The 15,288-nt window shown below is 43.2% G+C and overlaps 1 protein-coding gene across 4 annotated transcripts in view; it reads right to left on the bottom strand.

Annotated features, from left to right (window-relative positions):
* CEP170 (centrosomal protein 170) overlaps nt 1-15,288 on the bottom strand; it is a 149,042-nt gene that overhangs the window by 18,611 nt on the left and 115,143 nt on the right. For 2 of the 4 annotated variants that reach the window (XM_088448978.1, XM_088448979.1), the window contains exons 13-15: nt 13,553-13,727; nt 6,360-6,521; nt 3,338-3,426 (exon numbers count right to left, since the gene is read on the bottom strand). In XM_088448978.1, the coding sequence (XP_088305104.1) occupies nt 3,338-3,426; nt 6,360-6,521; nt 13,553-13,727 (426 nt within the window). The remainder of the gene's footprint in view (nt 1-3,337; nt 3,427-6,359; nt 6,522-13,552; nt 13,728-15,288) is intronic. The other 2 variants (XM_088448981.1, XM_088448980.1) reach the window with 2 other exon arrangements.

A 15,288-nucleotide genomic window follows, 5' to 3' on the forward strand; every position in this document is an offset into this window, starting at 1 on the left:
CATACAGTTTTTCAGAGTCGGTTTGAAAACAACAATTTTATTTACCTTAAATTATGGTTAAATTGTTCTATATAGAAAGTCATATCATAAACATTGTCATGTTTTGGTGCTATGATATAAAAAAAGATTTCTCTAGCACAAACAAATCAAGAATAAACTAAAATAATAATAATAATTAAAATACCAGAAAAGAGAATTATATTTATAGTGATCTAAGGGAGAGGATGCTGCCATCTATAGTAAAATCTGGGCAGATTTACAGTAGACAAGCTGACCTCAAAGAGGAGAAAAAACAGACAGCACTGCTAATTCCTCAAGTACACTATAATAAATGTTATAATGAATACAGATAAATATATAGTTGTTATTAATAAAAACAAGTTATTCCATATGTAAATATGCTTATAGTTCTGGGTATAAACCAAGAGCACCAGTAAATTGGCTATAAGCAGCTTAAACAGATGGGTATAATTGTCTTAGAAAATTATATCATAAGGTCAGTAGCACACAGTTTACCAGCTCGGGAAATTTTCCAGGATATCAATCATAATGTAATATAGCATCCGTAATTAGGAGAAATCCCGACAGCGTGATAACTTTATACGGGATGGACTACAAAGATTGCTGGAATGTATAACATGTACTGGGTTCAACCATCTATGGTCGTGACGAGACCATAGACGGGTTAATTAGCCCTATGAGCCACTGCATAATATAATGTACCTCGTCCGAATGGATGCTCAATTGTCAGAGCACTTGACGGGTGCTGAACCAAGGTATCATGTGCAGTGGCATAACCAGGGTATTTGGAGCCCAGGGCAACGCGCGCCCCCCCCCCCCCATGTGCACGTGCAGAAAAGTCACATGCCACAAGGGCCGCGGCCACTGAAAAATATGGACGTGTCAACATGACACCCCCTTCCCATTTTTCGTCACTCTGGGAACATTCCTTTCCATATGCACCTTAATGCCCCCCAGTAGTAGTGCCCCTCTTGCAATTCCCACTGTAGTATGCAGTGTCCCCAGTAGCAGTGTCCCCAGTAGTGCACCCTTATACAGTGCCCTTTATACAGTGCCTCCAGTAGTGCCCCTTATACAGTGCCCCTAGTAGTGGTCCCCTTATGCAGTGCCCCTTATACAGCCCCCCTTATGCAGTGGCCCCAGTAGTGGTCCTCATTATGTAGGCCCCCAGAAGTGCCCCTTATACAGTACCCCCAGTATACAGTGACCTGAGTAGTGGTCACTCGTATGCAGGCCACAGTAGTGTCCCTTATACAGTAGTGGTCCTCTTTATACAGTGCCCCCAGTAGTGCCCTTTATACAGTGCCCCCAGTAGTGCCCCTTATACAGTGCTCCCCAGTAGAGGTCCCTCTTATGCAGACCCCAAGTAGTGCGCCCCTTATAGAGTACCCCCAGTATGCAGTGCCCCCAGTAGTGGTCCCTCTTATGAAGACTCCCAGTAGTGCCCCTTATACAGTGCCCCCCCCCCAGTAGTGCCCCTTATATAGTACCCCCAGTATGCAGTGCCTCCAGTAGTAGTCCCTCTTATGCAGGCCCACAGTTGTCCCCCACTATTCAATGCCCCCAGTAGTGACACAGTGCCCCTTACATATATAAAACACACACAGACATACATACACAATACACTTACCTGAATCCCCGCTCTTGCCGTGCCTGCTGCTGTCTGCTCCTCCGTCCTCACGCTCGGTACTATGGGAGAGAAGTCATGACGTCTTTCCCATCACCCACTGCAGGAGCAGGAATGCGGAGCTCAAGAGTGAGCTCCAGCACGGCTCTGGCAATGGGCGCAGCAGGCAATGAGAGGCTGTCTGACTCTCATTGGCTGCTGACACACACACACACACACACACACAAGAGTGCACTACCCAGTGCCAGCGGCGGTGTGTGTGTTACTCTGTAGTGCGGGCTGCATCTACACTGACTTTACTAGAGCTGGACCGCGGCCGGCGGTGCCCACCCACACCGCCAGGCTGAAGATGTAACTACACATGGGCCCAATAAATCCATATGCTCATATCCCTACAAAATGTTCTGGTGTTGCAATACATCGCTGAGGATATTATTTATTATATCTATAGTTTATCAAAATCAATCCTATGTTGTTTATTTGGGGGTCATGGGCAAAAAGGTATTATTTTGGTACCATGCTGAAATAATATCATAACTCTACGGGTCTGAAATACAGAAAAGTGTACAAAAAAGAAAACCCCAGCATTTTGTGTGATACTTCCCACAATTGCCTTCCCAGTTAGTGCGGCAAAAGATTTAGCCTGAAACGTAATTGCCTAGTATAACATTTCCAAAGTAGTACAATTTCACCAAGGTCTGATACAGTTAAAGGGCTCAGGAACAACTGTTCATATTTTTGTGGTAAAACTGCTTTCCACCTAATGGCATATCACGTGTAAGTGACTGATTGCTGATGCAGTGATGAGGAGAACTGGACTGGCACTTCCCTGCCACGGCTCAGCCAAGTAGTACCAGATGAAAACCATGCTTGTACACCAGGTGAAAAACAGATTAGGTTGAACATTGTTTTCTATTATTACTGTTATTATCAGGCACCTGAGAGGAAAACTAAATATCTGGGACCAGCACTGGAACTGGAGGCCACCAAAAACCACCTGTTTTAGCATTCAATGCAAGGGAACCCCAGGAAACAATGAAATCTTGTAATTTATAAACACTGTGTCAGGCTTCATTACATTTTTTATACTGATTGTCAGCAGGAGCCATTGGAATAAATGCCCTAACTATGGTGAGCCAGTCATATAAATACAATTAAAATAATTAACACATTTTTTTGTAACTGTATCTCTCATGCTTTGCCCCATTCATGGATGCACAACTTATCACCTTCAAGGCCGGATTCAATTAGCTTTGTTAATTTACAGCGCAGGGAAAGGGTCATAGCATTGGTCTTTTGATTGCTGTTTGAGCCTCATGAGGAGGTGAACAGATATCCGCGTTAAGTGGCTGTTGCGGGCTGTTATTGTATAGCCCCGGGCACAGCATTGCGGGTAATTAGCCCTTCAAGGCCACTTAATTGGACCCTAAGTGTAAGGAGTTTTTTCAGTACGATATAAAAAAAAAAAGCTCTTTGTATATTAAATTTTTTGGTTTTCTACATTGCCGTAACTAACAACAGTGTCAGATAAATAGCTATAGTATATCAAGGCACCAAGACTGAGAAATACACACAAGCAACTACAATACTAGAGCATTTATTCAAACAATCAAATAGTTCACATGTAGTATTTTGTGAAAATGCTTTATATAGTAAATGATAACGACTTATGCACCAAACATCACTTACCTTATTTTATTAGCAGTTTTGTCAATCGTTTGCCTAATTTTCCGAGAAAATTGGAATACTGATGAAAGCAGTAAACTATCTCCCATTACCTGGATAGAATAAAAATGTTTAGTCTTCAGAATTAAAATTTGGATTCAACATTTAGTTTGTATTACAAATGCAATTACATACTTCTATATTTCTCTTATTAATGTATACATGTATCTATCTTGATGTATGTACTTCTGTTGTGAATATAAATGTATTATCATGCTCATGATTTTCGTGCTGGTATCATATAATTATTCTTAACATGTCAAAAACAATCACATTTCCTTCCATGTCATTATGGGACTTTATCATAAATTAATAGAATTCTAGATTTTACAATAAATACATAAATAATCCACTTTCCTTATCATCCGATTTGGGCGACACTGCTAGCTGATGCAGGGATTTCCCCAAGCAAGCCTTACAGCAGGGACCGTGACCGGCAAGGCCGCACACGATACATGGTTGCCATAACCAAAAGTATGAATACGATAAAAACTATTGAACGTATGCACAGAAGACCAGGGCCAAATGTAGTAGTGTGAGAGTTTAGCAGTAAAACTCTCACACTACTACACTGATGAAGTTGTATTTTCAAAACAGGAAACACCTGGATGAGAGTTTAAATCACGAGTTTTTTGAGTCTGAAAAACATGCAAGTTTGCACATTCTGTGACTTTATTACATTGGCTTCTCTCACATTTTCTAAACTCTCACCCTATTACATTTGGTCCCAGGTTGCCACCTTGCACAAATGTTCTACTGAAAAAACCCAGCAAACCGCCCAAGATGCCCCGATTGCCCGTGTTGAATGGGCCTTGAGTGAAGTAGGAACTGGCACATCGGAGGCCATCTGGCAATACAACGATTGGAGGCCGGCCAACCACGTTTCGGAGCATCCACCAGCACTAAAAGAGAATCGGTACGGAGGAACACAGAGGTACGATGAATGGAAAACCGGAGTCCCCTCACCACATCTAAGCGAGGAATCAGAAGAGGAAGAAGAACCCGGAAAAGGAAGAACAATGTCCTGATTCATATGAAACTTGGACACTACCTTAGGCATGAAAGAAGACTTGGTCCATAATACCACCCTGTCTGCCTAAAATAATTAACGGAGGCAAACAGGACAGTACCACCAGTTCCGACACCCTTCCAGCCGAAGCGATGGATAGAGGGAAGACAACCTTCAAGGCAAGGTAGCGCAACTTTACAGTTTCCAAAGGTGGTTTTTAAAGAGTGTCCAGGACAAAGATTAAATCCCAAGGAGGAATAGAAGGTGGTTGGATGTGAAGCACACCCTGCATAAACGTCTGCACCTCCGGAATGACCGCTAAACGTTTCTGAAATAGCACTGAAAGGGCTGACTCCTTCCCCATTAAAGAAGACAGACGGAGACCTTTTGACAATTCCTCTTGTAAAAAAGACAGAAGACAAGAGAGACAGAAAACCTTGGCCGAAAGAGGACTGCATTCACACGAGACTTGGTGGTACATTTTGGATGGAACATGCTTTCTGGTCTGGAGCATAGTAGAAACCAGTGGTCTCAAAAAGCCACCATGCCCTCAAGAGCCACACCGTCAAAGTTAGTTCAGACAAATTGGGGTGAAGACATGGTCCTTGATGAAGTAGATCTTCACTGAGAGGAAGACACCATGAAGCGTCGGCCAGAAGACCCTGCAGAGACTAGTACCATGTTCGACGCGGTCAATCTGGGGCAATTAGAATGACAGGAAGACCCTCTCACTGAATCTTCAGAAGCACCCTGGCCAACTTGGACATAGGAGGAAAGAGATACTCCAGACTGAAGGACCACAGAACCGACAAGAGCGTCCACCAAAGTTGCCTGAGGATCCCTGGACCTTGCTCCTTTAATTGGCAACTTCTTGTTGAGACGAGAGGCCATCAGGTCTATATCGGGCATAACCCATGGTTTGCTATGACCTGAATACTCTCCTAATGGAGTTCACACTCCCCTAGGTGCACTGAGTGACGACTTAGAAAGTCTGTGTCCCAGTTCTCCACCCCGGGAATGTGGATGGCTGATATCAAAGGTACCTAGGTCTTTGCCCAAGAAAAGAGCTGTGCTACCTCCAACGTAGTCTGGCTACTTTGAATACCTCCCTGGCGATTGATGTATGCCACCTTGGTGGCATTGTCCGATGCGAACTGGCTTCTTGTGCAGGACGTCCTGAGCCCGCAGAAGAGTAAATCTGACAGTTCTTAGTTACAGAGTGTTTATTGCGAGCCGTGCCTAGGACCTGGACCAGCGGCCCTGAAACTGAAGGCTGAGAGTCACTGCACCCCAACCAATGCAGCTGGCGTCAGTGGTAACCTGAATCCAATCCCAAATCCAGAAGAAATGCCCCTGGACAAGTTCTGATACTGTAGCCAACACTGGAGAGAATTCTGTGTCTGAGATGACAAAAACTAATACCCAATTTACGTATCATGCACGAGTGGAAAGCTCAGAGAGGAAAGATATTGACACTAGCTCACTCAAGCTAGTGAGCAAAAACAGAGAACAATGAGAACGTGGACAACTGCCACAAACAAAAAATTATGACTTGTTACTGTAACTGATTGAACTCCACAAAATACAAAATCTTTAGATATTTAAGTTCTCTCCTTGCAGCTGCATCTACTATGTTTAAAAATCGCCTGTGTCCAGAATTTACATGGGTAAATCTGCAATTTACATAGAGGTTTCTGTAACGTTCTTTACAGTACACTTACGAGGTTGCTGATTTGCCACACGCAACCAGACACCTTCCTGCACTTTTTAGTACACAGGAATGCTCTATGCAAGTAAATTTATTGCAATGAAGAAATGGATCTAGTTAATAGAGGTCAGATTTTACATGACAAATTTGGAATCAATACTAGAACTGTACATTCAAAAATGAGTTTTTTTGTGCCATTCATTACAAATCAGATAAGAACCCTACCTATATCTACATTTATTTTTGCATGCTGACAGACCAAGACTTACTTCATCTCTGCTCCAAGTCTTTCTTCGAGTGATAACTTGTGGTTCAGAACTTTCTTTAGGCTGAGATTTTGAATCACCTGCTCTAGAATTTGCCTCCAATTTGGGCACAGTTGGAGGAATTTTCCTGAAGTTAAGGCTTTCATCAAACACACGATCCACCAGCTGGCAGTGAACAAAAGACATTCCCATAAGTTTTAGTTGAACAATAGTTTTTTTTACTCTATTAAGACACCAATATCTGGGTCAGGGACTGATGTGAATGACAAATATTCTCTGTACAGTGCAGTGTAAAATTGTGGCGCTTAATATATTAATAAACAATAATTTTATACCTCTAGAGTATCACACCAAAAACTCGGCTCCAACCCATGACAATGAGCACGGACTGAGCACGGGTCAGAGACGGGTTTTACCCTTTTCACACCGGCGGGTGGAATAAACTGGGTCATCGTGACCTGGATCGCGCCATTCATAATGCACGTTACCCAGGTTCTTCCCAGGTTCAACCCGGGTACCAACCAGGGTTGGATTTCCAGGTCACTCGACCTGGGATTTTTTTCAAAGACCCTTTTACACCGAGCCGCAACCCGGGTAGGACCAGAAATAATCCGGGTTATTGCGGCAGTGGAAAAGGGGGGTATTAGCGATCAGTTTGAAATGTTCTGTATTATATGTTATCACTGACAATTAATTATGCAAATTTTCATATAATTATAATGATTACAAAAATAATAATACATCCTGAGGGTGGGCCTAAAATATATTCTTGAAGGTGCACTGATCCAATGTGTGGTGTTTACCTGTCAGTGGTTTTTTACAATTTAATTATCAGATCGAAGTGTTATATGCTATGTTATTAAGGACCTCATTACTTTTGCAACTTTTCCATGCACTTTATGAATTTTAATATAGTCCAGGGTGGGACTAAACAAGTGTTACGCTGAATCAGGTTAGATAACTTACTCATTTATAAAACAAATGGAAAAAAATATTCTAACCATAAACACACTTCACTATTTTTATTAGTCCTAAATTAGATAATTTCATTAATTTCACAAAATATAGTGCAAAGTATATTCCACAAATGCAAATTTTGCTGTACATGAGTGAAAAAAATACTTTTCTTTTTTATTCTCTCACAACAGCAAGTATTAATATGCTCAACAACAAAAATCAGGACATAAATCAGCGAAGGAGCTCATTCAGACCTGCTCGCAAGATGCGGCCGCTCGCTGGCAAAAAGGGGCCGGATATTTAAATTCCACGCTCGCACTGCGTGTCGTAAGGACGCCCTCTATGTCTTAGTGAGCTACGGCACTGAGCGCACGCTAGTGTATAAGGACGCCCCTTTTCCCCTTGCAACACACGTCATCTCCTGGAATTGTTGGATTAATCAGTAACATCGAGAGCCATTGGAGCTGCTCGCAGCCCTTGAGGTAGCCCTACCCCGCCGCAAGCACTGCGATCAGTGCTGGCTGAAATACATGCAGGTGACGTGTACAATGACGCCACTTTGCTAATTATGCACACCCTTTAAATGGCGTTTTGTCGGCCTGACACGCCTGCGTCCGCAACACCTTCCCCTGTTACCACCCACAAACGACACTGTCACTCAAAGTAACAGGCAGTATTGTGTACTACGAGCGCACGATTCCCCATCACTGAGACTGGCTTGCGCATGCGCACTGCGAATTATACGCATGCGCAATGAGCAACAATCGCCCTTAGTGAATGGGTCTGAATCAGGTCCTAAATCCACAATGAACAAAGGTCCTGATTCAGAGATGGACACAATGTATGTATTTACGCAAACTGAGTGATTGTTTACCATTGCGTATGCATGTAAGTCGCCTGCGCACGCACTGACTGAATTGCAATTACGCTCACACAGAGGTTTCACTCTTAAAGTGAGTGTCAGGTTGTCAGCGTTTGGGGGAGGTAACGGAGTGGTTAGAAAAACGCAGGCGTGTCTGACCGTTTAAACGCTGTTTTCAGGGCGTGCATAAATTAGTCACTGCATCCTTGCTTGCAGCAGGAGAGCCCTCTATGTGTCTGGAGACCTGCTGTGTATGTGACAGTTTAGACTTGCTCTGAAGACTGATGGCCACCGGATCTGCGTTTCTGGTTTTGTGCGTTAGCAGAGGATGTGAGATGCTGTCAGTGGTAGTCTCTAAGCACTTGACGGCAAGTCAGTGAGCAGGGCCGGATTAAAGGAGGGGCGACAGGGGCGATCGTCCCTGGGCCCCCACACCTGAAGGGCCCCCACACCCAGCCATCGGGGTTAAAGTGAACCGGAGGAGACGGAACCAGTTCCGCCTCCTCCGGACAGTGCAGAGGAGCAGTGCCAGCCGAGCGGATCAGAAGGCTGCGGGAGCGGGGCTTAAGTATGATTTTTTTTTTTTTTTCTCTTTAGCACAAGCGGCTTTTCCACTGCTGGGGGGGACGGGGACATTACTACTGGGGGATTACTACAGGGGGCATTACTCGGGGGGGGACATTACTACTGGGGACATTACTCGGGGGGGGGGCCATTACTCGAGGGGGACATTACTCGGGTGAGGGGGGGCATTACTACTGGTGCCACTACCACAGGGGGCATTACTACTGGTGCCACCACCACAGGGGGCACAACTACAGGGGTATTACTACTGAGGGCATTACTATTGGGCACACACAGGGGGCACGACTACAGGGGTATTACTACTGGGGGTATTTATACAGGGAGCATTACTATTGGGAACACTACTACTGGGGGTATAACTACAGGGGGCATTGCATAAGGGGCAACACTCCTGGGGGCACTACTACTGGGTGCACTGCATAAAGAGCACGTAATAGGGGCCCCCACAAACCTTAATCTGGTCCTGCCAGTGAGTCATTAGCATAATTAGCATTTGCGATCCATGAGAGATTACAGTTGCTATGGCATTAGCATACATCTCTGACTCATGCCCCAGTCCACATTTCCATAAAGCCACACCCACCTTACAATATGCCACACCTTCTGGGCTCTGAGAATCGGGACTATAACATACTCCGACACAGGCTTAGGTGGTTAGTGATATACAAAGAATATGATAGCATATAAACATACACTTTAGATTGTAAGCGCTCACAAGCAGGGCCCTCTCCCCTCATGTGCTTTTCCTTCCCTCACTTATACCATTATCTCCTCCCCAGTGCTGCTTATTTGGATATTATGACTGCGGGTGCAGCAATGTTTATAAACCTTGTCCATGTTCGGCAATGTTTTGTACTGTAAGTCACTTTTTTCTTGTTTTGCTCATACTGTTTATGTACTCTTTATGGCACCGAGGACCCCATGTGGCGCAATATAAAGGATAATGGGCCCGATTCAGAGTTGGACGCAAATGTGATCATAGCTGCGAAAACATGCTAATGTATGCCAAAGAACAGCCAGCATAAACACGCCCTCTGCTGCCTTCTTATATGCATATGACGGTGCTTACCTGCGTAAACAGCGGTAACATCGACGCACATTGAGCGGCCATCTTTCCTTTGTGGCAAGTATGACCTGCCGCAGCCTTGGCAACTCGCAAGGGCTAATTTATGCATGCCTATGTAACAGCAGTCAGACATGCCTGCATTTTTTTGACCACTCACTAAATCGATGCCGCATGCAAGTGGCCAAGGTTTTCAGTCTGCACATGCGCCTGAGCCGCACTATGCAAGCGCCTGGATGGTTAATACCGAAAGCTGGAGAATTTAGATGCAGAGTGAGGCAATTTCATTGGGCGTTCCAGGGGGTGGCTAGCCAGTGGGCGTGTCAGGGTCAGCGACTACGGCTTTTACTGCTGTGGAAAAAAAAAGTTGCGACCGTATTTGTGTGCACCTGACTGTACAATGTACGCATATATAGGATATATAGGTGCCTACATAGATCCAATTCAGTGTATCCAATGGTGGCTAAGCTGATGCACTCTGGCTAAGGCTGTAATATTTATAGTAATTGTATGATTGATGCATAGTGGCAATATAGTGAATTCATAATGACTGACTATAGAGGTGAATACACAGGATGTTGTAGTTGGTGAATGGTGTAAGCCAGGGGTTGTAACTGTGGTTAGTATGGAATATGGTAGTAAAAAATGGATGCTCCAGTAGCTACACAGTGGATGCACAGTGCCTCTAAAGTAAATGTGGAAGCAACTATAGAATGGAAGTACTAAACTGTGCATAGAATGCAATAACAACAATACAGAGGATGCAAGGTGCTAATACTGTATGGTGGGGGAAGTAGTGATTATATAGTAGGGTTGAGCAACTTGCATTCCTCCACAATAATAATGTAAATATATACAGTGTACTTTGCAATAAATACTTGATTAATAGAAAACACACAAAAACACATGGGTAGAGAGCAGACAGCAAGACAGAATAGGTTACCATAGAAAACATGACAGCAGAGGGAATAAAGTGATTAGGGAAGACAGAGAGGTGAGATCCCAGGTTCACCCCACAAGGAGCATATCTGAAACCACACAGAAGCCCCCTAACCCAAGCATCGGGTCCTACTCTGCACAGCCCAAAATGAAGCTTAGTAGCAAAGCACTGAATATCTCATTTACAGCCAGCTCATTCTTTTCAGGAGTCTGATCAAGCAACATCAGCTGCAACTAATATTGTACCTCACACCAAACTTCTTGTACACATTTTAAAACAACACTTTCAGCTCAATCCAATTAGCCGCGAATCCCCTCCCGGCGCGAGTAAGTGCGACTGTATGTTGCGCATACGAAACCTCCGGATTCACAGATTTTTGTTTGCCGCCCATAGGACTACATACAAAAATATGTGAGTCCAGGATGAGATCGAGTCGCGAGAGGGGTGAATTATGGTGCCGCTGCCGGTGTTTCTGTGCCATTGCAATGGAAACTTGGACCCTTTACAGCTAAATGGCTTAAGCCCTACATATGGTACCAAACCACTGAGCATCCATACTCTATAAAAAAGTAAATATACTTTCCCAAACTTTTTACACAGCTTGACTAGGATAAACATGAAATTTATACTCGCTATAAAAAGTAGTGTTCATTCTAGCACCCTGCACCTGTCACAACCCGTGCATTTCCTCTTTCCTGTCTGGGGTGTCACTCTCTGCTCTGGTGCTTCTAGTATATTCAGCTAATGCAACAAACTGCTGGAATACAGACTAGAGTGTGCTACAGCAGAGAGTGACACCCCAGGCAGGAAAGAGACACTGCACTGGTTGTGACAGGTGCAGGGTGCTAGATTGAACACTAAAAAAGCATATGGTATAGCCAATATAAGCAGTTCTGTGTGTCATGGCACTTTAGTGTGTTGCGACGTAATGCCTAATGTGTCTCCCAGAAATGGGCCATGACAGCCAGTTCTCCTGCAGAGGTCAGCCAATCAGCAGAGCAAGGGGATTTCCTATTCTCCCCCTTTTCCACTGACTGGATATAGGATGCATCTGGGGTGGAGAGAGTGATTTCCAACTCTATCCCCCCTGCTCCAATGACTGCACCAGATGCGGTGTCATCCGCCAGCGGCCAACTGCCCCTGGCTTCCATTAGGAGCTGCACTGAAGAGGCAGACGAGCCGCAGCAGCCACTCAGCAAACTCTTACTTACTGGGGGTAAGTAAGAGAACATGGGGGTGTTTAGGTGTTAAAAATAACTGTGGGTGTATGGGCTTTGGTTTGGCAAGATGGGAGGGGTAGTAAGGGGTGTTTGAAAATAAAACTTGGAACGTGGGCTTTGGGATGGTATGTTAGGGGGTGGGGGTAAGGGGTGTTGGGCTTTGGGTTAATATGGTGGTTAGGGGTAAGGGGTGTTTTTGGTGTGGTTGTATATGAAGAACGGCTTTGAGTGTGGTTTTTGGGTGAATATGGTGGGCTGGGGGGGGTAAAGTATGTTTTTGGCGTGGTTGTAAATAAAGAACTGTTGGGAGTGTGGGCTTTGGGGGTAAGGGGTGTTTTTGGTGTGGTTGTATATGTCCAATTCATATAGTATATGTCCATTTCACATGTATGTATATGGTTCTAAATATATAATCAGGTCATTTTTAACATTTATTACAAAATAAAGTTATTTTACATTTATTTTTCAAATTGTGTGTCAAGTATGTGGATGTCAATCTTCAGTGTGTCACAGCAGGAAAAAAAGTTTGAGAACCACTGGTCTATATAATAGACAAAGTGGTCATTATAACACTCAGCAATGACAACTTTTTTAAGGACAAGCTAACAAACTCCTTTTCATTGACTGAAATAGTCTCCCACTACAAGCGGGATCCCCCATAATGGACCAAAATGCTTGAGCCCACCATTAGCTTTCCCTTAAAAGAGCTAACATTGTTGAGTTTTATAGTGAACACTATGTCTATTATATAGACTATACCATGTGCTTTATATAGCACATCAAATAATAAAGTAAAGTAAAAACAATAAAAAATAATTAAAAAAAGGACAAAATGCTATAACAAATTCTGAGTTCAAAAAAATCAGGGTCAAAATTGTGAAAATAAAAAGTGTTTTGTCTGTCTCAAACTTCTAACTTTTAAAGTACTCATGTATTAGTGTTCTGCTTTTTAGACTTTTGGTTCAGTCCAGTGCTTTTGAACCAGATGAAATTGCCTGAGTGATGAAACGCGTCAAGAACGAAACCTCTACTGTTTTGCAACAGTGTGCTACATTAATTCTACTATACGGTCAATAAAGCAATAGCACCAAACTGAAATGATAGTCCAAAAAGCTGACTACTAGCTTATAAATCTGCTGAATGCATCAATTTAAAGACTGGGATCATGAATCCTTAAAAGAATTTGATTGTACCTGTAAAGTGTAAACAGTCTGCATGATTTTTTTAAAAATATATATGATTTACAATGTTTGAATTAAATGGACTGATATTTTCCACTTAGCTGTTATCCAATATTAGATTTATTGTAGACTGAATAGGAAAGTGTATATAATAGTTTGGGGTTTACAGTTGTAATTACATGTACAGCTGGCAGCTTAATATAAAATTCTCTACAGTAAGTACATTTTGGAACGTAACTTTCATAATCAGGATACTTTTAAAGTTAGTTCTTTACGTCTTCTAACCAGATACATATATTATGTGTAAGATTTAAAAGTAGAACAATGAAACCTGTAAAAATGGATTTTGAATGTTAATAGGCGAAAGTCAAAAGGAAGAGAAAAGAACCTGTATATCTTCATGAAGATCTCCTACCTCTTCTCTGGTGTCTATAGCTGAACCAGGTGTGGTAGCTGCTGTGCTTACTGTGGTACTAGGTGCTGTGCCAGATGAAGTCACTGAATCTATTTCTCCTGCAACATCATTTATTTCTCGAGCAATGAGGGCCAAATCTTGGCTGATCCTGCAAAAGGAAATTTGAAAGCTTATAGCAAATACATGATTTACTATAAATCATAAGACAGCTCTACAATGTCTAGAATAAGAAAAGGAAAGCTTGTCAAATATTTTCAGTACGGTATATTCTTATTTTGGCTACTGTTACATTGCCATTGTGTTGGCAACATTCTATATTTAACAACTTAGTCGGACCAGCTTTATCCATAGATACCATTGTGTCAGAGTTGCCAGTAAGAGGTCCAGTACTTTTGAATGCTGGAGCTGGTAGTAAGCAGCATCCCATGTTGTGGTCCACCCCAAACCATAGTAGCCAGGCTTGGCTGGGGCTTGCAGTGAAGATGGTGTGGTTGCTGTCTCTTACGGGTCCTGCTTGTTTCCCATCTGTGTTGAACATCTGTCTTTCAATTCATCATGCTAAAATTTACTTCAATGTGACTATGAAGTTTATTGACCTTGTCAGTGCTGGAGCAAATTGCCTTTAGAGGTTGAGTAGTGAGTAAGCTTATGTTTTTGGTGCTCCTTCTGCTGTTCCCAGCTCTAGTAAGGTGGTATACACTGGAGATGGGCCAATGTTAAACCAAAGCAATGTGGATCTTGTATACTTGCCAACTGTTGGAACTTCATTAAATACCCAAGTAACCACAAGCTAACACGAGAAAATGGTTTGTGATTGGTTGAGAGGCTTTGTTTGGCTCCATTCAGTTCACTGTCGTTATGTGTGGAAAATGATGATTAACAGTTGCAATTATCTCATGGGTTTCTATTATTTTACTTCCAACTGGACTATGTTGCGAATGAAGAATTATATTGTACTCCAGGAAAGAATATGTTGCTATTTAATAAAGTGGTAAGGCAAAGTTGTATGGTGGCTTTAGTTGCATAAAAAACATTTTAGGTCTTTGTGTCCCTGATTTGTATCCTCCAGTGTTTGACCTACAGATGTGTCCTCATACATCTAGCCTCATTACTACTCACACTTGCATGGCGTGAGTGAGGTCCCGTGCTACTCTGCTAGCGTCAGGCGTCTTTTTTTTTTGCCGAAAATGCGTCTAAGTCAAAATGCGATGTGACTAAGAAGCACCAGCAGATTGGGCTGATTAATTTGATATGTGACACATATATCTGTGGGCACATGAGTCTGTATATGAACCACTAAGGAACTTGGAATGAAAAAAGCTGCGGCCGCTACATTGTAGCACCTTCTATACAGATTCAGAGACTCAGGGCCTGATTCAGCAAGGAACGCACGGATCCGGACGATGTTGCGTCTCTGTGCATGCATAGCAATGCGAGTGCACGAACCAGTCACTGCATCCAGCTAAAGGTTCGCACGGCACACGCAGAGAGAGTATGGAGATACCTACGATGTTGTTTGACAGGAAGTTCCGTTTGTGGGTGGATATGGGGAGAGGTCGGCCGAACGCAAGCGCATGCCTGTTACAGGGGTCTGCATAAATTAGCCACTGAGATGCCGGACGCAGTCTGGAGTCCCTCTGCGTGCCGGAAGTCTCTAAACTTCTGCAGCAGGGTCAGGTCTACCTTTAGTCTGCGTGCGGATCCGATTT

The sequence above is a fragment of the Taudactylus pleione genome, unplaced genomic scaffold (assembly GCF_031769625.1).
Source record: "Taudactylus pleione unplaced genomic scaffold, aTauple2 ptg000473l, whole genome shotgun sequence".
NCBI classification, from domain to species: domain Eukaryota; kingdom Metazoa; phylum Chordata; class Amphibia; order Anura; family Myobatrachidae; genus Taudactylus; species Taudactylus pleione.